We start from the raw sequence: 26,461 nt of genomic DNA on the forward strand, positions 1-26,461 counted from the left end.
TAATTATGTAGTTCAGCTGATTCTAACACCTGAACCTCAAATAAGTTTACTGTTCTCTAATTCCACAGAGGTTATTTTATGTAGGCCTCCACTGTCTTTCACTGGCATTTTTTTCTAGTGTTCTTTTTGTTTTACAGTCTAGCCTCCTGAATTAAATCTCTGCACTGCCTGTTGATATCCTTCCAAAAACCAAATGTGATCATGTTAGTCCCTGCTTCAAACCCTTCAATGGCTTCTTGTTTCCTGTATGATAATTTTACTCTTTTATTACTTTTACCGGATTATGGTGGCTGTTCCTGCCTTGTGCTCCTGTGACATTGGCTCTCCCCTTGAAGGAAAGTTTTGAACTTGTTCAGCTCTCTGTTTTACCGCAATGGCACACCAGTTTTCCTGCCATTGTCTATTCATTGCTTAACACAGTGTCTGGCATTTTGGTGCTTAGAGAAGATATTTTGAATGAATGAATGAAGGTCCCCATTGCAAAAATAAACAGTTCTGTTAGGTGTGTAGAATTTAATTTTTATGGATTGTTTCTTTTATTGCCAACTGAAGTAATAATTATTTTTGATGCACATTGAATCTTACTAAAGAATAATATATAATTTGTCTAATTTTGTACCTTATTAGCCTTCAGTTACTGATTTCTTGTGTGAATAATTGTGGCCTTCAGGTTAGGCCAAATACTTAATTTTTGACATTAGGAAAAATGTAAAATAATTGGGCAACAGAGAGTTTTCCTTAAGTGGTCTCACCTAGGAATTATAAAACAAGCTGGTCTAAAAAACAAACTGGTCTAAAATTATATATTGAATTAAAGCTCTGTGATACCGTACTTTGAGTAATTAAGCATAGTAGCTATCAGTAATATATAAACTGGCAATGTTTGTTTTAGCCAATGAAGACAGTCTATTAATAGTTCATTGTACAGCTATCCCGTCAGTGGTACAGCTGTCATGTACCACTACATTTTTATGGTTTTGTAAATTCATTTCTGTTAGATGATGATATTCATGGATAATGCTTATCCACTGTGGCTCCTTCTTCCAACATTTATATAACACCTCTCATAAAAGGATTTGAGGAGCATTACAATGACTTCTGACACCAACTACCCAGATTTAGACCAGACTTCACAGATTAAGACTTCTACAAGTCTTAATCTCCAAGACTTCTCTTACTTCAGATACCAGCTGCAAGTTTGGGGTCCACAGGCCACCCTCACTCCTTATTTATTTATTTAATTTTTTGGCTGGATTAGGTCTTAGTTGCCACACGCAGGATCTTCCTTGTGGCACATGGGATCTTTTGTTGCGGTGTGTGGGCTTCTCTCTAGTTGTGGCGTGCTGGCTTCAGAGCGCGCAGGCTCAGTAGTTGTGGTGTGTGGGCTCTAGTTGTGGCGCATGATCTCTGTAGTTGTGGTGTGTGGGCTCCAGAGTGTGTGAGCTCAGTAGGTTGCAGTGCGCGGGCTTAGTTGCCCTGCAGCCTGTGGGATCTTAGTTCCCTGTCCAGGGATCAAACTCGCATCCCGTGCATTGGAAGGCAGATTCTTAACCACTGGACCACCAGGGAAGTCCCCATCCTCACTTCTGACCAGCTGTTTCCACCACCTCCTCAAGTTTGATAACTCACTAGAATGACTCTCAGAGCTCAGGAAAGTGCTATACTTATTATTACAGTTTTATTATAGCAAAAGGATACAAATCAGCCAGCCAAAGGGGGAGATACATAGGGCCTGGTCTGGCAGCGTCCAAATATGAAGCTTCTATCAGCCTCAGGGATCTGTCACCCTCCTAGCACATCAGTATGTGACAGTATAGAGTATTGCCAACCACGATGTTCACCTGAGCTTTGGTGTCCAGAATTTTTACTGGAGTTTCATTGTGTGGGCATATGAATGATTGAATCATTGTCCATATGTCTAAGTCTCTAGACCTTCTACTTTCCTGAGGTCAGGCTGATGTCACATGGGTCAGAGGTCCAACCCTCCAATTACATGTTTGATCTTTTTGGTGTGACCAGTCCCCATTTGTGTCATCTCTTTGGCATAAACTATCTAGGGGCTTGTGAGTCACCTTATTAGTATCAACTAAGAGGTATGTTCTGGGGACCTATCATGAGTAACAAAGACACTCTCATCACTCAGAAAGTTCCAGGAATTTAGAAGTTACCTCCCAGAAACCAGAGACAGAGGCTAGCCAGATTCTTTATTATATACAGCATGTACGTGGTTTAGTCCGTATAAGCTGATGAAATGGTGTCCTTGATAAGGAGTTTGTTAGAATAACTGAGATTTAATGAAATTATGAAAGAATCAGCTGAAAATGATCTGTAAAAGCAAATGATATCTTCCATCTCTCTAAATCATTTCTAGGCATAATATTTGTGGTTCTTTTATTTAAAAAATTCTTAGACGTCTCTTACTTAGCTCATTTTCATGTTTAATAACAATTATTGAAGAGAAATGCTTACATTAATCTTTTAAGTTTAGTTCAATCATACCTCAGTTAAAGATCATCTCCTAATCCTTTCTCTTCTTTAGAGAAGTTGAACATTTTCCCTTAGACTGGTTGAGCATTATTCCTTTGATTTTGATGTGTTATATCCTGGAAGACATTTTTAATAAATGAAATAATGCAGTTAATACTTCCAACATTTTTTCATACATAAATATATTTTGACCCAACATTCATAGATTTTCTGCAGTGCTTTTGAAATGTAGTTCCTGGCTCAGTGACAAGGATGAGAGCATTACTGTATTTGGGGTTTTTCCCCCTGTATTTTCCATTAAAGAAATAAAGGAAAACATGAACATGGTAAAAAATTACAAAGAACAGAGAAGTATATAGCCTGAGAATTCGTGATCCTCCCAACCTTGTCCTCTATTCTCTCTTGTTAAGCAGTTTCTTGTGTACAGTTTTATGACTATACTGTGCACACATGTATATAGCCCTCTCTTCTCTTTCTGTATATGGTAGCATAGGTCGTGTTGTGCGTTTGAAGATACCACTTTTGTGACGTATAGTATAGGGATGTGACCATGACCTCTTGAGACTAAAAAGCAACTTAATGCATCTGTTGAGAGACCTGGAGCAGCTACTGTCTGCTGCTAAGGTTTCCACTACAGGCTGGCTGTTGGCTACTGTCTGGAACTTAGCTTGTAAATCGTTTCCTACACCTATAGAAAGAGTGGCTCATTGTGCCTAAACTGTTTGTACAAACCACATGGTTTATGCAGAATACCTGCTTTCTGTCTGCAGAGTCTGGAATTTTGGTCCGTACTAGGAAGAGGGTGCCTAGGTGACCAGCTCCCATTAAAAACCTTGGGCACTGAGTAATGAGCTTCCCTGGTAAACAACACTTCACGTGTGTTGTCACAACTTGTTGCTGCAGGAATTAAGCGTGTCCTGTGTGATTCCATTGGGGAAGAACTCTTGGAAGTTTGCACCTAGTTTCCTCTGGACTTCGCTCCATGTACCTTTTCCCTTTGTTAATTTTGCTCTATAATCTTTCATGGTAATAAGCCATAATTGTGAGTATAATGACTTCTGTGTCCTGTGAGTCCTATCAAATCACCAAGCCTGGGGATGGCTTTGAAGACTACCAACACAATCCTTTTCAGTCTTTTTTTTTTTTTTCTGGTTCCTTTTTAGCTCCCTCACCTCTAAACTTTGGACTACAGAATCCATCTTTAACGTTTGTATTCCCTAGGTATTTTTTAATCCATCCACCGTTTCTAGGCAATATCTCTCACTCATATCAAAATGCCATTGATCAGCCCTCCAGCCTCCAGAATGCACTAGATTTATTTTAGCTTTCATGCTCTGAAGTCATGTTTTGTAAATCTGCAAGCAAAAAATGACAAATTATCTAAGTAAGAAAAAAGATTTTATTCTTGTTACTAGAAATTATTTGGTATGATTTTTAAAAATTCATTTTAAATACAATTATGCTCATGGAGACTTGGAAAAGAAAGAATTATAAGGAAGGAAAATTACATTGTTGTAATTTTAAAAAAATACCAGAAAAAGATTAAAAAAATAGTATCAGAAAAGAAGCAACAGCAGAATTTCCCATTGCAGAGTCACTCTAGAGTTGAGACTAAGCTAAAAAATTACAGTTAATATAAAGATTTTGGAAAATAGACAAAAGGAAATTGTTGTTTTTACTGATTTTTAGTTGTACTTTTAATTGTCATTCCTTGTAGCATATCTAGTCTTAGGTTTCTCTTATTACAAACTAAATCCCAGACATTCTACCTCTTTGCTTCAGTTTGTACAAGTCAAATGGATCCTTTGTAATAATGTCTTTATAGCTGAAGTTTGAGTACAATGTTCTCCTCAAAGTAGCTGCATCTGTTAAGTCACCTGCTTAGGGAAAGGCTTATTATTATTTCCTATATTTTGTCCTTTGATTATTTTTACTTAATACTTTATCATGGTAATATAATAATGAAAAGAAGAAACTGTTTCATGGTAATTTGTAAACTATTTATTATGAGTGCTATGTTAGAAGGTAAATTAATTTTAAAAAGATTATACACTGTAGTTTTAAATATTTAACCCACAGCCAGTATGGAAACCAAATACTTCTAATCGCTGTAGTTCTGAAACATAATGTTAACTTAGAGTCACTGATGTTGTTCTTGGTGAAGTGGCATCACTTCAAATGACCCTAAGATGACACTAATGCTTTATTTGCCACTAGAACCATGAGAAGACAACTGCTCTGAAAAGGTAAGTCTCACCATATTTCTCAGCTCATTAAGTCAGTTAGGATGTCATTGAACAGAACATTTAAATTGTTCCATATAGTTCTTAATTTTATTTCTATGACCTACGTCTAATACCATAAAATATTGGTACCAAATGACAAAAATAAGAATTAAAAAGTTAGTATTTTCTGTTGCCTAAACCTTCAATTAATAAAATTATAAATAATTCCGAAGGCATTATGTATTCTTACTTGTGTTTTAAGACAATTATTACAAATACTATTTGAATCAATAGTAAAAAGCAAATACTCATGATAAATAAAATTGAACTTCGTATGAACGATAATTATAGGTGAAAATGAACCAGATTTTTCTTTCTTTTCTTCTGCATAAATCCACCAAGCAGAGCTGAAAATCAGCAGTAAAAGCCACCTTAAATACATGACTTAAAAAGCTGTAAATTACTTGTTCCGCCGAGTAGGAAAGCTGAGCATATTGCAGGGTGCATCACCCTTGTAGCATTGTTTTCTTTTCCCCTTTGACACAATAGAGCATCCACTGTGATCCTGTATAACGAGAGATGCGTAACTCTGGTTACTAGTTATTACACTTACTTTTTCTATACAATCAGACCACTAGAAGCAGAAATGAAATACTAAGAATAGTGTTCTTTCTCTATTCTTCCTCTTACTCACGCATGCATTCATATATTCTTTTACATGTTTATTCAGTGAACATTTTTTGAGTACAAGTTGTGTGCCAGGAATTATAAAATTGAATAAACATGGACCTTGCCTTCACTGATTTTATAGTTTAATTTCATATATGATACTCCATTCTGAATGTGAGAATCAAACCATTTTTCTCTTTAGGCTTGAATTCTGTATCTTTAAAAATAAGGTTTTTAAATTTCCTTTGTGAGGAAAGAATGCCTTTCTAGGATGATTTAAAGTTCCAACCATATGGAATGCTTTAGATTCTTTTGGAAGAGAGTTGGGAGCATGAGTGAGAGGTGTCTCTAAGGAATCCTCTGTTATACCCTCTGTCATCAGGAGTTAAGCAGGCCAAAAGTGTTTATGAAGAGAATTCAGGTGTTTATGGTAGAAAGGGGAATTTAGTATTGTATAAAATAGACATCCATTTATATTTATACTACTTTGGCATTTTTGCCCCTGAAATATTTTAGTGATATAATAAAGCAGTGATATGACACAGTCATGATAAGTTTCCATCATTTAGCTGCATTGTGAGGAATAAGGCACAAAAAATGGTAATATCCTTATTGGTTTGTTACCTACAGTCAGTTGTTTCATCTATATTTCTTGTAGCTGACTCTTTAAGGAAACTTTTTATTTTGTTCAGAAATAATATTTTATACTATAGTATTGCATAGTGGGACTAAAAAAAGCGAGAGGGGCTTCACAAATCGAAATACTCATCTGATACCTGTGCTTCTTGATATAACATTTTACTATTAAAAATAATTAAAAGTATGTAATTTGATTTTAACAGTTTTATTGAAATATAATTTATATAACATAAACTTTACCCATTTAAATTGTACAATTCAGTTGTTTTCAGTGTATTTACAAGTTGTGCAGCCATCACTGTTGTCATCACCCCAAAATATAATTTGATTTTTAAACTCTTGAATAAGGAAACCCTACTCAAAATGGAAGTTTTTCTTAAAAAACTAAGATTCTTTTACAGAGTTTCTGTTGGGATTATGAAAAAACTCTGGAAATGGTTAATGGTGGTAGTTGCACATTTTGAATGTACTTAATGCCAGTGAATTGTATGCTTGAAAATGGTTAAAATGGTAAATCTTATATCATGTACGTTTTATCACAATAAAAGTTAATATCCATTTATATGAAATCAGAATTGGTGGCTTAACTTTAAAAGTTTTTGGAAATTTCAGCCTAAGCCATGCAAGGCTCTAACAGTTTTTTTCAAACATGTTGTATTCAGTACCCTGTGATAAACCATAATGGAAAGGAATATGAAAAAGTATATATATGTATAACCGAATCACTTTGCTGTACAGCAGAAATTAACACAACATTGTAAATCAAGTATACTTCAGTAAAATTTTAAAAATTATAACACGGATATCCTTATAAGTTAAAAAATCACATTATTAATTTTCACAGACTGAAAAACAGACATTAAGGTTGTAGGTATTTTAAAAGAAATTTCAATAGAATTAAATGAAGAAGTAAAGGTAATTGGCTTTTCTCTAATTTTGTTTGCAAGATGGCAAACAATGCAGAACCATTTATCTAAAGGGGAAGAAGTAAATATAACACACGCACACTGTAATAGAAAGATATCTTTTTACAGATATATAAAAGTCTCTGGAAGGAAACACAGACACAGCAATGTTGGTTGTTTTGGGCAGGAGAACTGGGTGGCAGGGGTTCATGGGAGGGAGGGATATTTTCCATTATGTGAATGTATTACCTATTGAAACATTTCAAATGAAAAATTTATTATCCTGATCCAACTCTCAGAATCAACATGACCGTGTTCCTTCCTACTGTGCTTTGTTACAGGAGATTGTATTAAAATTGAGATTGGGTTGAAAATGAGCTACATTGCTTAAGAAGTTGTTTTCTTTCTAGGAATTGATTATGGATTAAGTTTACCACTTGGGGAAGACTATGAACGGAAGAAACATAAACTGAAAGAAGAATTGCGGCAAGATTACAGACGCTATCTTACTCAGGTAATGAGTTCTACTAACTAGTTTTATGCTTCAGAATTTACCTCCTAAATTTGTTTTCCTAAGGTTTTAGTCATATGCATTAATTTTTAGGTTTTTAATGGTATCTAGCAATGGGTATTGTAGCAAAAGTTAAGTGATACATATACACATACACATTGATAGAGAAAAAACGGTGCTGAGAACTGGTGCCATGGAATAACAGACTCTTGACCTTTTAAGTAGGGCAGTGGGTTCCAGTTGTGCATGAGATTGTAAATTCTTTTTGTTCATGTTTTGTGTCAAGTTGTCATGGTTTAAAATATCCCGGTTATGATTTCCTACTACTCTCCTCTGCTCAGCCATATATTAATATGACATGTGGAGTTCTAGCTGCTAATTATTTTCCTATGAGCGCTTATAAAACTTCCTTCAGCATATTTCCTTAACCACAAGTCTTTGCTTTATAGTTTAATCTATTTACTTTATAGTTTAATCCATTTGCTTAGTGGAACTCTTGTTTTAAGTATATTTTGTTAAATTATATAATAGCTAAACTAATGATTTATTGTAAGTTTTTTTTATTTTTAAACATCTTTATTGGAGTATAATTGCTTTACAATGGTGTGTTAGTTTCTGCTTTATAACAAAGTGAATCAGCTATACATATAGATATATCCCCATATATCCTCCCTCTTGTGTCTCCCTCCCACCCTCCCTATTCCACCCCTCTAGGTGGTCACAAAGCACCGAGCTAATCTCTCTGTGCTATGTGGCTGCTTCCCACTAGCTAGCTATTTTACATTTAGTAGTGTGTATATGTCCATGCCACTTATTGTAAGTTTTAAAATGCAATTTACTTACTAGGCTATAAATGTATCTAAACAGTCATGATGTTTCTAGTCATCCCAAGATATTCTTTAGTTTTTTCTACTTTATAATGTTTATTCCAAATGTATAAATGGTCTCTTATTTATTCTGATTTGTACATAGAGAGAAAGGACTTTGAATACATTTTACCAATGGTTTGTTTCCCTTGACTTTAGGGTATTACACAAGCAAAAAGAAAGGTAGGGCTGCCTGCAAAATGCTCTCCTTTAATTGTTTTGTTTTGTTTTAGATCGAGTAGCTTGTAATCATTTGCATTTATGATATTGTTATACTCAAACTAAGAAGAAAAATAGCTTTATTTGTGATTCAGAGACTTTTGAATGGCACCATTTTGGTTTCTTGCTTTTAGCAAAATGACATTCTGTAGATTATAAGTTTCCATTAATACAATCAAGTATTCTTTTTGATTCCTGCTTTGCATTTGTTTTTGTTGCTTTCTTATTCATCTTTTAGAAATACTCAGCAGCTATTGTAAGTCCATTTGTTTTCAGCATGCTAGTTTTTGTTCTTCAAAATAATTATAATTGTGCTAATCACATTAAGATTAATAAAATAATGGAATATTCAGGATATTCTAAGATATTTTTGAACTGTGTGCTGTCAGTCTGGATTACTCAATATTTTTGCACCCAAACTTGTGGATTACATTTGTAAATTTATATTGGAAAACAAAACGTTTTATAAAACTATTTTTAAAATGAATCTTACACATCCATTCATCATACAACCAACACTTTCTAAACACTTATGAAAATAAATCTGGTATGAATCCTGTCTTCAGGGGGCTTAGCATCTAGTTGTAGAGATAACATTCATACAATTCAGAAAGTGGTAACTCTTAACAAGACAGATAAAATGATCAGGAAGGGCCTCAAGGTGTTATTTTGTAAGACATTATAGGGTAGGTAGAATTTGGATGTTCTAGAGGGTGAATATTTTAGAGGGTGAGGAGAGGAAGCTTTTCAGATGGAGAGTAGTAGAATGAAGAAGGACTTGGAGGGCAGACTTTAGTTGTGTATGCATGAGACATATTAGCTTAACCAGCCTGACTGAGTTACAGTAGATGTTTTTTTTTTGAGAGTAGTAAGATATAATGATGTAGGTAGATAGAATAGGATAGATTAGAAGGCAGTAGATTTTTAACTTGATATATATGATAGTTGTGAACCATTATATCTGCTTGAGCAGCTTGTGAGGAGCTTGATAAATTTGCTTTTGGATAGTTAGTTCTTCATGTTAGACACTGTTATTGTCTTAAATTACTGCTATAGATTTTTAAAAAATATTTATTTGGCTGAGCTGAGTCTTAGTTGCAGCATGCGGGATCTTCATTGTGGCATGCTAACTCTTAGTTGTGGCATGTGGGATCTAGTTCCCTGACCAGGGATTGAACCTGGGGTCCCTGCACTGGGAGCGCGGAGTCTTAGCCACTGGACCAGCAGGGAAGTCCCAGATTTTTGACTGATCTCCTTGCACTGATTTTCATTGCATTCTCCGTGCTACTTTCCAGAATGATCCTGTTCTTACTGATTTAAATACTTCAGTGTCTCCTCACTGCCTTCAGGATAAAAATCCAAATTCCTTAGCTGTGACACATGAAGTCTTTCATGTTCCAGCCTGCCTCCCTGGCCTTGTGCCTCATTATCCTCTCCCCTTCCCTACTGCTACTTATTGGGTGGAGTTTTCCTCTGATAGCTACTATTTTCACTTGTGGGTTTTACATTACTTTATAGATACAAGATTTTAAAAAAGAATGGCAGTGGGAGGTATAAGAAGAAATTGCCTTTATGAAGCACAAATCTTTAAATTCAAAGGGATGTGAAGGAGTTTTTGGTGTTGGATTGTTAAGAATATGGTTGTGGTAGAGGAACAGTCGTTTCTTAATATGACAGAGACAGTTTTTGGTTGACATCTGAGAAGGCGGGAGTGGAGAGGAAAGCAAGGGAAAAAGAAAATTCCATAGGACATGGGGAGGTGGCTGCAGTAGCTTCCTTGATCCCTGGAATATGTACAGTTTACAAGTCCCATTCTTTCTGGATTTCTTGTGGCTTCCAGACTTTTGGTTTGCATGGATATTTAAATTAAAAAGTAATCAAATCTTGAAATTTTGCCAAGAAGAGCCACTAAAACAAATAACTACCATCTTCTTTCTAGTTTTTAGAATAAAAGACACTTGACCATCTAACAACACACAAAGAACTCAGGAGAAGTTTTTAAACTGAATCAGTAAATTTATATTTCTAGCCCAGACCTCTCTCCTGAACCTACAAGTCTTCTAGTTGGTGCCTATTTGACATTTTCACTTAGAAATCTAGTGGGTATCTTGTGTGGAACATGTCTAAAAGGGAACTGCAAATTTCCAGTTTTCCTACTCCCATTCCCTAGAAGCGTGTAATATCTGTAGCTTATTCTTTTTACTTTTTTATTTTTTGGTCATAGCACTTACCACCTTCTAACATACCATATAATTACTCTTCATTATGTTTATTATTTCTTGTCAATTTCACCTGCTGGAATGTAAGCTTCAGGAAGGCCAAGATCTTTTGTTCACTGATGAGTCCCAGATGTATTAAACAGTTTAGACATATTAGGCACTCAATATTTACTAAATTAATGAGTGAATGATTAAAATTCAGCATTTTGAAAAACTCACTGTATTGTCCTTATTGTTAATTTTTTTCATTTTATTGAAAAGTACAAACATTATCCTGGACCCATGTTGGGAGTGGGGAATTGCCTAATGAAGGAGTAAGGATGCAGTATCTCTGTATTTCCAAGATTGGAACTCTGAATGTGTTTTTTGGTACATGTATAACTCTACAAAGTGGCTAGGTTTACAGTGTACTTTGGTATATAGGGATCAAACTGACTCAGGGATCTAGTCATGTGACATATTGTTTTCTTGACAAATAAGCTTAGAATTTTGTATTACTAACTTTCAAATTAGCTTTTGTAGCACAACTTATTTGTAAATTCAGATTTAACGAAACTTTATTAATCAGTTTTATTAATTACTTTGTTCCTGTAATGTTTTGAATGTAACTCTATTGTAGTACATTATATTGTAGTTATTTGTTTCCATGTTTGTTTCTTCAACTGAATTTTAAATCTCTTAAGTATAGGGAACGTATGTTTATGGTTGTCTCCCTACTACCTATAAAAGTAACTGGAAGGTATTAGATAGTCAGTAATTGCTTGTTTTATTAATAAATAAAAGACATGAAATTAGGTTAATAAGTATTGATTGATTTAATCCTCATAACCTAGTGATGTAGGTGCCATTATTCCTGTTCTACAAAGAAACGGAGGCAGAGAAGTTAAGTAGCTTATCCAGATTATATGACTACTAAGGAACAGTAGCAGAAAGTTGGTGGTTGTGTATATTTTTTACAAATCCCTTGTGTTTGTTTTACAGTGTTCAAAGAGATTTTACATTTCTTTATCCTCCTTGATCCTATACCAGCTTTGGTAAGGCAGAGCAGATACCATTCTCATTTTACAGAAGAAGAAAGTCTGGGTCAGGGAGGTTAAGTGACTTGCTCAGTGTTGCACAACTGAGAAATGCTGGGGCTGGTCTTAGAGCCCAGGTCTTTGGATTCCTAGTCTGATGCTCTGTCCGCCACACTGTGTTACCTAAATGCTTAATGAGCAAGAATGGAGAGGCACATAGAGAAATAATGTTTGTAGTTTATGTCTTCTGGCATTTAAATAGATATCCACTAATATAATTATAGGGAAATTAGAAAATTCTCTTTTTTTCCTAATTACTTCTGGTATAGTCTCTATACATTTGTAGTTTCTATTTTCATCTCCATTTCATTCTGTTGGTCTGTATAATGTAATAATTTAGAATATAGAATGTAAAGACATTTATGAAACATTTTATAAAGGCAATTAGGTAATATTTTTTTTTAATATGTATATATACAGAAAAATTTTCTATCCACGAGTGAAACAGATCCATCTTCTCTGGGAGTTTCTCTTCCTATTGGTGAGAGGTTATCTGCCAAGGTAGGTCGATAGGAGTAGTAATTGTTGGTAGCAGTTTTATGAGGCATCAAAATCATGAAAGAACATACTCTTGATTTAAATGCAAACAAGATTACATCATATCCCGTACTTGATTTTTTCAAAATGTGTGGAGTCTCCAGTGCTGTTGAAACAAGGTTTTTTGAATGTTACATTTGTAGCCATGTAATATGATATATTTCTTTAATATAATGATTAACTGAATATTCAGAATTCGGTTTTTTTCAGTATTGGTTTCTAAGCTATAAAGTTCATGCTATATGACACAATTATCAGTGAGATGAGCGGATGAGAGAGTATACTGAGCTTTTATGTAGGTGACATCTGGGGCTATTTGAATGTGTGTTCCCATCACAAATACATGTACATAATCTGAACAGGGCATAGTGATTAAGCACTGTACACCTCTTGTAGAGACTCAAATTCCCAAGCTAGATCACAGTCATGACACACTATGTAAGACAAATGGACAGTTAAGTTTCAAAAGACAGCCTCGCTCTTTTAATACTTTTTTTTTTTAGATTGTTTCAATGATGTTGAAGGTATTAGGGCTTAAGAACATTTACTAATGCAACATGTTTGTATTTCAACAGAACATTTACGTTATAATATTTTACCTTTTTATGTTTAAAATATAACAAGGATATTTCCTTAAACTTGGGAAAAAAATGGTTAGAAGCAGGTCTTTCAGGAGTGGGGTGGGGGACTGGAGGCAAGAGATGTCCCTGAGAAGGAAAGTAGGACAGTAACCTGGTCAGATCTTGGAAACATGCTAATGATAGACCTCCTGGCAAACGCATTCATATACTTACTAGTGGGAGAGATTTATTTGCGAATGCTTTTGGAAGAGTGCACCTGGATTGTCTAGGATTGATGTTGGTAAACAAACCTAGAATTCAGGGACTTACAGGGCATGGCTCCTAGGAAGGTATCATCTAAGCCAGGTAACTACTGGCATATAAAATGGAGGTGTTTCATAATCAAAGCCACTCCCTTAGTATTAGAGACCTCATGTGCTAATCTGGACTTAAGCATGTAGTAAATCTTATTTTAATGTGGCAAGAATGGACGTGGGGAATTGCATTGGTGGTCTCGGACCTCTTCCTGCTTCTCCTGTGCCTTACAGCTACTTCTGTCCTTGAAAATATTAGTAAAGCTTGATTCTGGGTAAGATCTCTGATTTGTATGAGTCTGATTTGACATTAGGTACTTTTTCCTGATGTTGAAGTTAACGTTGCCTTTTGGTTTTCTATTTGAAGGAAAGGTTGAAACTTGAACGCAACAAAGAATACAATCAATTTCTCAGGGATAAGGAAGAATCCACGGAAAAGTTCAGACAGGTAGGAAAGAGTACTGAGGTAGGTTTTGCTTTTAAAGTAAAGCTTTAACACCACAGGTTGAATATTTGTCCTTACTTGAAAATATTTTTATATTATTAGACATTTCACTTAGTTTTCATATAAATATTTAAAAAGTTAAGCCAAATTGAACCAAACACAGGACATTTAAATTTTGAATTTTGTAAATGGTTTTATCTCATATTGAAGAACTTACCCCACTTTTTTTTTTTTTTTTTTTTTGCGGTATGTGCGCCTCTCACTGTTGTGGCCTCTCCCGTTGCGGAGCACAGGCTCCGGACGCGCAGGCTCAACAGCCATGGCTCACGGGGCTAGCCGCTCCGCGGCATGTGGAATCTTCCCAGACCAGGGCACGAACGCATGTCCCCTGCATCGGCAGGTGGACTCTTAACCACTGTGCCACCAGGGAAGCCCGAACTTACCCTACTTTTTAACTTCATGGAGGAGATTTAATTTTAGAGATTGGTTTTAAGTGACGTTTGTTTATTTTTAAATGATTTTTTTATATTGACAATTTCTAGCAATGTGTGTGGTGTTTATATATATATATATATATATATATATATATATATATATTTTTTTTTAACCCAAATTTAAGGGTGGTTGATGTTACTAGGGCCAAAAAAATTTACTACCTTCTATATTCTTTGTGTTGAGAAGGAATTTAATGTGAAATATTTTGAAGCAATATTTAACTGCCAAAATATGCCTAATATCTCCCTGGCATAGTTTATCCTCTCTTTTTGTAGCCATCTATCCATATTACTGTTACCTATTTATTTGGTATTTATTAAGTTTTATTAAAGGATAACACTTCCTTGAAGGTTTTTTTCTTAAAGATAAGATGTTTCTTATGGGTGATTAAGCTTTAGAGTTGAGACAGTAAATAGATGAAGATCATTTGAGAGTTTAATTGCCTTTTAAGAAATAGCATCTCTTTAAGATCTTTTTCTTCTTTTTTTTTTTAATTGGCCAGCACAAGAATCAAAGAAGTAAAAAACCTATTAGTCAGGTTAAACCTGATTTACCTTCACAAATGCAGTCATCTTGGGAAAATTCAGAGGGTCCTAGGAAAGATGTCTTAACTCCTTCAGAGGCATACGAAGAGCTTCTAAACCAAAGACGACTAGAAGAGGACAGATACCGAAAACTAGATGATGAAATTGAATTAAGGAATAATAGAAGAGTCATTAAAAAAACTAATGAAGAAGTGGGCATTTCCAATAAAAAACATCAGAGGTTTGTCAGCAAGACTGACATTCCAGATAGAAGATTTCACAGGTTTAATGAGGATCGTGCTTTGGATAAACAGTATTATAGACCAGGCCAAGATCCTGAAGTAAGTGAAGAAATGGACGAGAGGTTTAGATATGAAAGTGATTTTGATAGAAGACTTTTGAGAGTGTATACAAATGACAGGTATTTACAACTTCATTTTTATCTTCTTTATTTGCTTAATATTATTCTTGTTACTTTTTATCATTATGTTAAGGAGACACAGTTTCATTTGATTTACATGATGCTTCAGTTTTAAGTTACACCATAATTTTATGTGCCACTGTAGGAACAAAGAAAACAACCCAAGATGGGGAGAAAGGGGCCCCATTAAAAAGCTGGGACACTGAAAGGCTACAACCTTTATATAAACTTAAATGGGAAATAGACTTTCCCACAGAAAAAGACAGCAAAAAAACTTCCACTGTCAACCTTGGCACTGAGTGGAGGGAGTAAAAAGGAACTTCCCTGAGAATTTGAGCTGTAAGCCAGTACTGATTCAGGTTTTCAGTCTGAATTCATGCTGCCAGTACTGTACAAAACAATGCTGAGGCGAGAATTCAGAGTTATCTCATATCCATAGTGCCCCTAGGTGACTGGCAGGAGAAAAATAACTTCTCCCTGCAATACGTGACTTACAGCCAGGTCCAAGGCTCTCCTGGTTTCAGATGTTAAAATATGGGGGGGAAAAAAGACACCTTAAAACCGATGAAATACAGTTTATTCCTTTAATATTTCTATGCTCTAAGTACTTTTATCAACTTTTTTTGTTTTTAAGTTACTTATTGAATGTTTATTTTAGTGATATGGCACTAAGTTTTTTTGATCAGATTTTTAGATGCTTTTCAGTTCCTTTGCATGTTGTTTCTATGACACTATTTGTAATTTATTAATTGCTACAATGGGGTCTTATTAAGTCATTTGTCTTAATACTTAAAACTTGCTATATTTTAATCTAACTTTTGATTTGGAGATAAAAAATATGGTAGGATCTGATATTTTCATTGACTAGTTAACCTGTAGGGATTAAATATAAATGTTGAGCAGTTCATGGGACCTGTTTCATTCATTAGTCCAAATAGATTATTTTTGTAGTATTTTAGAAAATTTTCTGAGACATAATGCTACATGTTCATTATTCTAATTACTAAATAATCATACAAAGCCTTTGCAGTTCTTTGTCATCTACTCTTTATTCTTTAGTTATTACGTCCTGCTCATCCAATCTTTTTAATATTCACCCTGATTTAGGTAATTTGACTGAAGGATTAGAATTTTGTAATGCCCATTATAGTTTATCTCTGATTTGAATCTAATTGTACTTCAGAAAATGTTCTGAATTCTGTAACGTGTTATATTTGAAAATGTTTGTATCTGGAGGTAGTCAAAGGCTACCTGAACTCCAAGAAGTTTCAGTTAGAGAAATACAGATATTCTTGGACTCTTGGTACTGCCTTATTTGTACATGAGAACTTTTTTTTTCTTATGGTGTCAGTTTACCTTTAGAGTATAATGTAATGCATATCTTTTAAGTTTGGAATTTCAAAAAACTTATGATGGTTGTTGCTTTGTTTTTAATATATTATTTTTGTAATTACACCCTGTGATAATTTTATACATGAGCTAACAAATCAATTTCAGCCTAATTATTTGAGAACAGCCTTATTTTCTTATGTATCCCATGAACGAAATGAACTGTTTCTATATATAATCTTCCCCAAGTAGTAGTTTAAGAATAGATTAAATATGTAGATGAGTGAGAATAATTCGTTATACATTTTAATGTTTTTACAATATTTCTTAAAAATGTAAATCATTATTATACATCTTGTTAATGTGTAAACTCTTACATCTCTAATTGTAAGGTTTTTCACATATGTCTCAGTGGCAGGTGAGGTTAAAATTGGATTTCTATATTTCAGATTTGGAGATTTCTAAAAGAAAAGATTTCACATTGAACATTAATTAGATTTATTTAGGAGGCAGAGTGGTTACTAGGAAAAATGACTTTACTTGTTAGTGAAATTTTTGAGACTAAAGAAATGTGTAACTTCATTTGATCTCTTGATTTAACTATTTATTCTTAAAACAGTTGTTTCTTGGTATCCAAGGGGGATCGATTCCAGGATCCCTCATGGATATCAAAATCTTTGGATGCTCAAGTCCCTTATGTAAACTGGTGTAGTGTTTGTGTGTCATCTATGCACATCCTCCCTTATGCTTTAAATCATCTCTAGTTTACTTATAATATCTAATATAAATGCTCTGTAAATAGTTATAAGTGCTATATATTGATAAGTAGTTACCTGTGTGTGGGAAATTCAAATTTTGCCTTTTGGAGCTTTCTGGAATTTTTTCCCCCAAAATATTTTCTATACAAATTGGTTGACTCCACGGATGCAGAACCTACAGATATGGAGGGCTGACTATATACTGAGAAGTACAAAATTTTTCTTCATTCTTCTAAATTTCCCGTGTTCTCTTTTTTCCTTCTAATAGTCAACATGTGATAAATTCCAGTTTTGATTTTTAGTAATTTTTGATTTTTAGGTTTTTGGTCTCAGTTCTTTTCTAATTACCCTATAAACTTTTCCATATATCATTATGTATTTATTAATGAAATATTTTCCCCACTTTTGGAAGGATAACGCCCAGGAATGATTTTACTTTCCTAAACTAATCATTAATCACTGGCAAGTGTTTTAAAATAGTTAACAGAATGGTTAGCACTTAGCTCAACAGTTGCATTCTGTGTGTGTGTGTGTGTGCGCGCGCGCGCGCGTGCCTGTGTGTATTGTTTGATACATATTTACCAATTTAAGTAAAGTTACAATGTTTTAGGAGCTTTCTAAAGTTGAATATAATAGTATATCTTATAATACTTTGAAATTTATATGCTTTTAAAAAAGATAGTCATCCTAGTCTTTATTATTTAACTTGAACTGTAGAAGTTAATATATTACCTTATTATGTTTTACTTTATAACCAATGTTAATGAGTAAAAGAAATTTTTAGCCTTAAAGAATGCTGTTTTTTAAATTGTTTATGTGATTAATTCAGTTAGCACTTCCAGGCTGTTTTACTCTTGATATTTGTTAGTTTGTAATCTTGCTAGTTATGTAACAAAATTCTGAAATTCCACTCCATCTGAAATTAGAATCTGAGATAGAATTAGAATCTGACTCAGTAGATTGAGTGCTCGCTTACTTAGTGTAGGACATTCTAAGAAGTGTGCATGCTTAATATGTAAGGTATAAATGAGGAGAACTAGCTTATTAGAACATGAGTTATTTAACTTGATATTACTTTTTTTCTTGTAGTAGTTACTTTTCATTTATACTTGGAAGGACCATTTTTATACTAATTATTTTCCCCACTTTAAAGATGGAGTCAATATTAGAAAAACACTGTTATTGAATTAAAGTAATGTAAAAGAACAGAAAACACTGAGAAAAATGGTGACCAACATTTTAAAAAATAAATAAATTAATTAATTAATTTAGGCTGTGTTGGGCCGTCGTTTCTGTGCATGGGCTTTCTCTAGTTGTGGCAAGTGGGGGCCACTCTTCACTGCAGTGCATGGGCCTCTCACTGTCGCGGCCTCTCTTGTTGTGAAGCACAAGCTCTAGACACGCAGGCTCAGTAGTTGTGGCTCATGGGCCTAGTTGCTCTGCGGCATGTGGGGTCCTCCCAGACCAGGGCTCGAACCCGTGTCCCCTGCATTGGCAGGCAGATTCTCAACCACCGCGCCACCAGGGAAGCCCCGTGACCAACATTTAACAGCTCAGTAGTTTTCTTTTAATTTCTATAGTTGAGAGTAACCCTAATAGCAGAATTCATTCACATTAGAGAAATTTTTACTATGAAACCAGGTGATGTAACCATTATGAATTGGATGATTTCTTTTAAGTAAGGAGGAATTTGATTCTTTCTCCCTGTAAGTTGTGTCAGGACCAACAGATGGTAAATATTTTATTTTTATAATATGGCATTCTTTTTTTTTTTTTTTTTTTTTGCGGTACGCGGGCCTCTCACTTTTGTGGCCTCTCCCGCTGCGGAGCACAGGCTCCGGACGCGCAGGCTCAGCGGCCATGGCTCATGGGCCTAGCCGCTCCGTGGCATGTGGGATCTTCCCAGACCGGGGCACGAACCCATGTCCCCTGCATCGGCAGGCGGACTCTCAACCACTGCGCCACCAGGGAAGCCCTGTCATTCTTGATAGCATAAACATTGTAAATTTACTTCTGAAGTAGTTATTTTGATTCTGTGGTTTATTAATGAAAAAGATACATTATTATCATTTAGGAGTTGTTCATTCACATTTAAATTAGCTGAAAATACCTGTGGTTTTAAACAACTTGCTTTTCTTCTGTAAGAGTAATTTTTTTAAAGATAAACTTGTGTTAATTTTAAAAATTAATTAATTTTAAAATTTTTGGCTGTGTTGGGTCTTCGTTGCTGCACGCGGGCTTTCTCTAGTTGCAGCGAGCGGGGGCTCCTCTTTGTTGAGGTGTGCGGGCTTCTCATTGTGGTGGCTTCCTTTGTTGCAGAGCACGGGCTCTAGGCGCACAGGCTTCAGTAGTTGTGGCGCGTGAGCTCAGTAGTTGTGGCTCGCGGACTCTATAGAGTGCAGGCTCAGTAGTTGTGGCGCACGGGCCTCGTTACTCCACTGCATGTGGGATCTTCCTGGACTAGGGCTCGAACCCGTGTCCCCTGCATTGGCAGGCGGATGCTTAACTACTGCGCCGCCAGGGAAGTCCCTCATGTTAATTTTTAGAGTAAACTTGGCTTCTAGCCTATATCTGGTTTCTTTGGGCATTGAGATTTGAACCTAGTTAACTAGAATTACTGACCCGTTTCTTCAAGGAAGTAGAAAAAGCTTTTTCCGTTTAACTTAACTTTACCTTTTTTATTGTTGGTAGGATGGTGAAACTATTTTACAATTATTTTATTCCCTCAGTCAAATCTGATTTGCTATGTGAAAGGAAATAAATTCTTCCTTTTATGAGGTCTGTCCGTTTCTGAAAAAACTTTCCTAGCATGTGCCAAAATTCTGGACTCCCTGAAGGAAAGCAGGTGTTCAGCATAAACTCTATTGCTTGTACCAACAGTTTAGGCACAGTGGGTCACTCTTACCAGTTCTGAGAATGGTGGACTCCTCCCAAAATCTATGTTCTCAGGTGCCAGCTAAGGGCCAGTCTTGCAAACAGGGCTTTCTAAGGGTAAGCAATCTCAGGCATGCTTTGTTTACTCTTTTCTACACATGTGTATTTATATAGATGCAGTATAAATAAATCTGGTTACCTGGCTTTGTTAATTACAAATTTGAATTTAAGTTTATATTTACCTGTTCTTTAAGTGGTAGAAATAAGGAATGACACTAAACTGATGTGTCAGTTTAAAAGAGAGATTTGAGCACTTAGGCTTTAGATATAAAATCAGCTGTGTTTTGATAAATTGAAATAAGTTTGAAATTCTTTTTTGAAAGGGATTGGGGAGGATTCTGTTTTAGATATGGATAAAAAATGGAAGCCATTTATCTGTCATGCCACAGGTCATACATTATTAAGGTTACAGTTCTGGGTAGTCTTTTCTCCATAGGTGATATTGACAATATATGATAGAAACAAAGAGGATTTTATATGCTGGCTCTGTGGAGAGTGATAAGTGCCTTTTCTTCTAAAAATTGCTGTTTTTCTTAACGTGATAATTCAATTCACCTAAAATATTGAACAATACTGTAACAACCTTATTTCTTACCAGTGGTCCTCATGAGAGACAATATAGTTTGTTAACTCAAGAGCCATGCAAAGAAATATGACTTATGAAATGCTGATTTTCATGGGTGCTGATAAATGTTGGTGTGAAAAGTCATGTTGGTTTCTCTGGTATGAGAAATTAAATTTTCCATGTTTGCCAAGTGGAAAAAAGATTAACTGAAAAACATTTAAAAGTTATTTTCTGAAAAGCATTCTTAAGAAAATAAAACAAATTCTAATCTTTCTTTTTGTTGTTCATGACCTTGTGAATAAAGTGAACTAACTTTCTACCCATGTTTATAATGTTCTGTATTCACCTATTGCTAATATTTAGTATTTCATGTGGTTTACAGTGTTAGCAAATGTTGTGGCTTGCTACATTTGATTTAATTTAATGGTAAGACTGCTGCTGTACTTTTAAGTTAAAAAGGTTTGTATATTCAGTGAAATAATTCCCAGAATCTATGAATTTTGATTAAAAAATGATCTCATTTTGAAATTTGACTATTATCTTCATGAGGGCTAGGACCATGTCCACATACCCAGTACCTAGATTAGTACTTGGCATGTAGTTGGTACTCAGTAAATATTCTTTGAATAAGTGAATAATAAAAACGTCTTATTAGTATTTGCATAGCTTTGATATTAAAAATTTCTAAAAGTTATATTGAAATAGTTTATAATAACCTCCCTTTGATTTAAAGACTAGTGAATCTAAACTCTTAGTGTCTCTTATTAACCAGCAGATCATACTTGAGTCAAATGTCATTTGAATTAATTTTAGAATGTATTTACAGTAAAACTTCATTGTAACACTTTGTTCCCTTTAATATTTCCAACATCAAATGTAAAAACACCAAAGAGATAAGAAAAGTCCACTGTATGTGGAACAAGCTCTGTAAGCTAATGTGTTTTTAAGGATGTACGGGAACAGACGAGGGAATGTGCCTCCTATGGAGTATGGTGGTGATGTCACAGAACAGTCAAACATACGGGTTTCATCTGCTGGAAATCAAAGGTATAGTATGTAATATAAATTCTGCCCTTCAGTCGTTGTACTGTAAAACAGCAACTGCTAAAACTGGCTTGCTGGAAAACTAGAAAGTTATAGTATGTTAACAGCCTCCCTTATTAGTGAGAAAGGAATTAGGGAGAAAGGGGGAGGGGAGAATTGTGTTACATGAAACTTTATGGTACTTTACAGCATTCTTCTGAAGAGCAAGTTTTGATTATAAAGTGTGCCAAGGTGTTCTGAGTCCCTATCATTATAAAGTATATATATTTGTTTGAACTAATGAAAGGAGAAATAAGTGTATAATTTAATGGACTAAAAATCAATTTAAAATATCTTGGAGTTACAGAGATGACATAACTTGAAATAAATTGAAAATGTTCTTATGAGTTTTCTTTTCAAAACTTTGTTTTTGATTTTCAACATATTGAGTAGATAACGTTTATGCTTACTTTGTAAAATTAGTACTCATACATAATTGTGTCATGTTGAAAAAAAGGAAATGATATGCATTTTATATTCATGTTCTCTTTCTGTAGTTTTTATCATTTTGGTGGCTTTATTGTGTTGTACGTAAGGATAAGTGATTCCGAATTTATAGTGCATAATGAAGATAATATTGTCATGTGTCAGGAAAGGTGTCTATTTTCTTTGAAGAAAAGTAACACATAAAAATCCTTGAGATACAGAATTTGCTATTTGAGTCTAATTAATTAAATTTTCTTTGAGAGAGTTGTCTTTTTTTTTTCCTTGTTTCTTTTAAGGAAGGAGTTTTTTAGAGATGATCTTCTTTTCAAAGTGCGGGTACAGATATCATCCTTCTTTTTTAGGATTTATTTATGTGTACTTATATTCATTTTCCTTACTTGGGTAACTGTTCTTATGAAAAAGGGTTTTATTGGGAATCTATAGAGTTAGTGAAGCTGGCTGAAGATAAAGGTCACATATTTATAGAGCCTGAATGCATTGGGTTCCCACTGTATAAAGAGATAAAATGCCATGATTTTACATTAACTTTAAAAACATATAACTATTATAGTGTCCATAGTACTTTGAAAGGCCAATAACTCATACCTGCATTTCACTCTAAATTTTTGTTTCCTGAAAATTATTTGGGTTTTAATTCTTTTTGTTTTTTGTTTTTAGCGCTCGAGACAATGAACCATCCAAACCTACTAATCGAGAGATGTGTAGTCCTTTTGCGGGGATGCTCTTTGGTATGTACAAAAACCTCCAGTTGATTAGACTTTTGTGGAGTGTCTTATAAAAGGTCTTCGTGAGAACTCAGTGTTGTAATTAATACCACTCTTACTAATAATAGAAAACATTTCTCTAGTGCTTACTTTGTGATAGGCACTATGCTAAACATTTAGCATATTATATAGCTATTATAATTATTTAGTGTATTATATAGCTCTGTGTATAATTTTAAAGCTAAAAAACTTTTATTTAGTGATGAACTTTCTATTGATGATAAATATTAATTTCAGTAAAATCTTTTAAATTCATATTTCACTTTGTCATAGTGTTGGCTATTTCTTTTTTTTTTTAATTAATTAATTAATTTATTTTTGGCTGTGTTGGGTCTTTGTTTCTGTGCGAGGGCTTTCTCCAGTTGCGGCGAGCGGGAGCCACTCTTCATCATGGTGCGCGGGCCTCTCACTGTCGCGGCCTCTCCCGTTGGCAGAGCACAGGCTCCAGATGCGCAGGCTCAGTAGCTGTGGCCCACGGGCTTAGTTGCTCCATGGCATGTGGGATCTTCCCAGACCAGGGCTCGAACCCATGTCCCCTGCATTGGCAGGCAGACTCCCAACAACTGCGCCACCAGGGAAGCCCTTGGCTATTTCTTATATTCTATTTTATATGTGATAATTTCTTTCTTCATTTTTTTTCTTCTTTAGCTAGCACAAAACTGCCTTACATTTCAGTTCCCCTGAACTAAACCTTTTTATCCTTTGATAAACATCCTTTCCCATGTTCTTTCCATGTAGTTTCTGAGAAAGCGTTTTGTTCAAATAATGATTATAATCCAGATTTTCTATTTATTTTGTCAGAAATGAAGGTCATCGCTTAAGATAAGCATGTTGATTTGCTATATTAACTTGTCACATTTAATTTGAGAAACAGTGTGAAGAGAGCATACTTCCTGTATGTAACTTTAAGTAGAAAAGTGGTCTCTTCTTTGTGTAAAACTATCAGAAAAAATTGCCTGAAATTTTGTTTCACTGAAGTATATGAAGAAATTAGATAGTTTAGATTCATTCAACCTAAAAGCAGTCAGGAATTTAAATTTTGGCTTAGAGATGTATAATTGCATGATATTCTCAGACTTTTGTTTCCTTGAAATGGCTATTATGAGAAAAATGGCATAACACCTAGAGTTTTATTCTAGTGTAATGTCTTTGAGTGAGAATTGACCAATTTAGCCTATCAATAAGTCAGAGTAAGGGCTTGCTTCTTATGACGTATTTTGTTAAACATGGTAAAAATTGGAGAAATGGCTTTCTGTGTTGAGAATGCTAGTGACAAATAATTTTATCAATAAATGGATTACCCTGATATTTTAAAGATGAATGGCATGAATTTATCATTAATGCAATCAGGAATTATAGATTAATGTTTGATAATAGAGTCATGTTTGGAATAGACTATTAAACTCTTTGTTAATTCAGTGATTTATCTCACGGTTGTATCTTTTTCCCCCAGCCTAAATTTGTGTGTCCCCTTAGGGAGCTTACTCTCTCCAGAGGCAGCACATTCCAACTTCACGTGGCTCTGATTGTTGAAGTATTCTCATTTCAATTGAACTGAAATTTGTCTTCCTATAATTTTGCCCCAAGGACCTTGTTTGGAGCCTTTTTGCTTTATTTAAAGAATTAGGACAGCTCACTGCTGAGAGCAAAAATAATATGGGGTTTCTAACAGAATCATGGGTCATTTAGAAGTATGTTTTAACATTTCCAAATACTTGGGGATTTTCCTGCTTTTTGACATTGACTGCTTGCTTAATTCCCTTATGGTCTGAGAAAATAATTTGTAAATTTCAATTATTTCAAATTTGAATTTTTTAAATGAAACTTTAAAAAGTGACTCAGAATATAGTCTTTCTTGGTGAATGTTTAATGTGTACTTGAAAGAGTGTGCATTGTGTGGTTGTTGAGTGTAGTGGTTTATAAATGTCAGTTAAGCCGATTGGTTGATAGTGATGTTCATGTTTTGTACATATTTAATGACTTTTAACTGTTCTTCTACCAGTTGTTTAGAGAGAAGTGTTAAATTCTCTGACTGTGGGGCCTGGAGAGATTTTCTCAGTGTTCCTGCACCTCCCTCAGTTTTTAGCAAGACCTGCCAGCCCGTGACAGAAGAGGTTGTCTCTCTTGCCACACTTTTCCTTCCTCAGCAGTAGATTGCTGTAGCAAAGCTGGCCCTGTGCATTTGGTTCTCAGAAATGAGTATCAGTGTTCCTGCCCCTCCTCAGAGTGGTAGCCAAACTCTCCTTTATGCCTGTGGAGGATCTTTTTTTTTTAATAAATTTATTTATTTATTTTTTGGCTGTGTTGGGTCTTTGTTGCTGCGCACAGGCTTTCTCTAGTTGCAGCGAGTGGGGGCTACTCTTTGTTGTGGTGTGCTGGTTTCTCATTGTGGTGGCTTCTCGTTGTGGAGTATGGGCTCTAGGCACTCAGGCTTCAGTAGTTGTGGCACGTGGGCTTCAGTAGTGGCTCGCGGGCTCTAGAGCGCAGGCTCAGTAGTTGTGGCGCACGGGCTTAGTTGCTCCGCGGCATGTGGGATCTTCCCAGGCCAGGGCTCAAACCCGTGTCCCTTGCTTTGGCAGGCTGATTCTTAACCACTGCACCACCAGGGAAGCCCTGTGGAGGATCTTATATGTGAGAATTTCCTGCTCTTCCCCTAACAGTAGCAGACCTTTCTATGAGTGCAGAATGCTGGGTCCAAGGTTTTCTGCCCTTCAACCAATAGATTACTTTATATGAGAGAAGAGTCTGGAATGTGGGCATTGGTTTTCTGTTGGTTTGTTTGTTTTGCCTCAGAATGGTGTCTTTTAGATGTCTTGCGTTGCCCCATCTTCGGTCTCATAAACATCTGGTAGGGGCAGCAAGTGAGTGCAGATTCCCCTTCTGCATTGCTATTCCAATCCACAGAAAGCCTTTAAGAATTCATTAGCGTTTCAGTTATTTTCTTTTTACCTACTTCTAAGGTAGCTGCCTATTTCTCTGTACTCTGGTAAAGGTAAAACCCTTGGGTTGTCCCATCTTTCTATGGATTGGTTTTTATACCCTTTGGAATTTAGTTTACATGGTTGCTTGTAACCTCAGCTCTCTGATGGGCTTTTTAAAAGTTTTGATTTTGTAGGTGATTGAGCTTTTTTCCGTTGTGGGGTATGAGCGATGTTCTCTTGTGGCTTTCTAGTTTCTAAGCAGAAGTAGGACTCCCCATTTAGTTCTTTATAATAGTTTCCATTTCCTCCTCATTATATTACTGTTTTCATTTAAATATTTGGGCATAGTTATGATAGCTGTTCTAACATCTTTGTTGTTACGTCATCTCTGTTGTTTATGTGATTTTTCTTTCAATTGATTAACTTTTCTAATCACTGTATTGGGTTTCTATTGCTGCATCACAGATTAGCACAAATTTAGTGACTCAAAACATCACACATGGGCTTCCCTGGTGGCGCAGTGGTTGAGAGTCTGCCTGTCGATGCAG

At 35.1% G+C, this 26,461-nt stretch overlaps 1 protein-coding gene across 1 annotated transcript in view; it reads left to right on the plus strand.

Moving 5' to 3' along the window:
- CSPP1 (centrosome and spindle pole associated protein 1) overlaps nucleotides 1-26,461 on the plus strand; it is a 115,319-nt gene that overhangs the window by 12,977 nt on the left and 75,881 nt on the right. Inside the window, exons 4-8 of the mRNA XM_082858650.1 lie at nucleotides 7,336-7,439; nucleotides 13,595-13,675; nucleotides 14,670-15,112; nucleotides 21,647-21,745; nucleotides 22,886-22,956. Coding sequence (XP_082714776.1) covers nucleotides 7,336-7,439; nucleotides 13,595-13,675; nucleotides 14,670-15,112; nucleotides 21,647-21,745; nucleotides 22,886-22,956 — 798 coding nt within the window. The remainder of the gene's footprint in view (nucleotides 1-7,335; nucleotides 7,440-13,594; nucleotides 13,676-14,669; nucleotides 15,113-21,646; nucleotides 21,746-22,885; nucleotides 22,957-26,461) is intronic.

Source organism: Leucopleurus acutus, assembly GCF_964270905.1.
Source record: "Leucopleurus acutus genome assembly, chromosome: 17".
Lineage (NCBI taxonomy): Eukaryota > Metazoa > Chordata > Mammalia > Artiodactyla > Delphinidae > Leucopleurus > Leucopleurus acutus.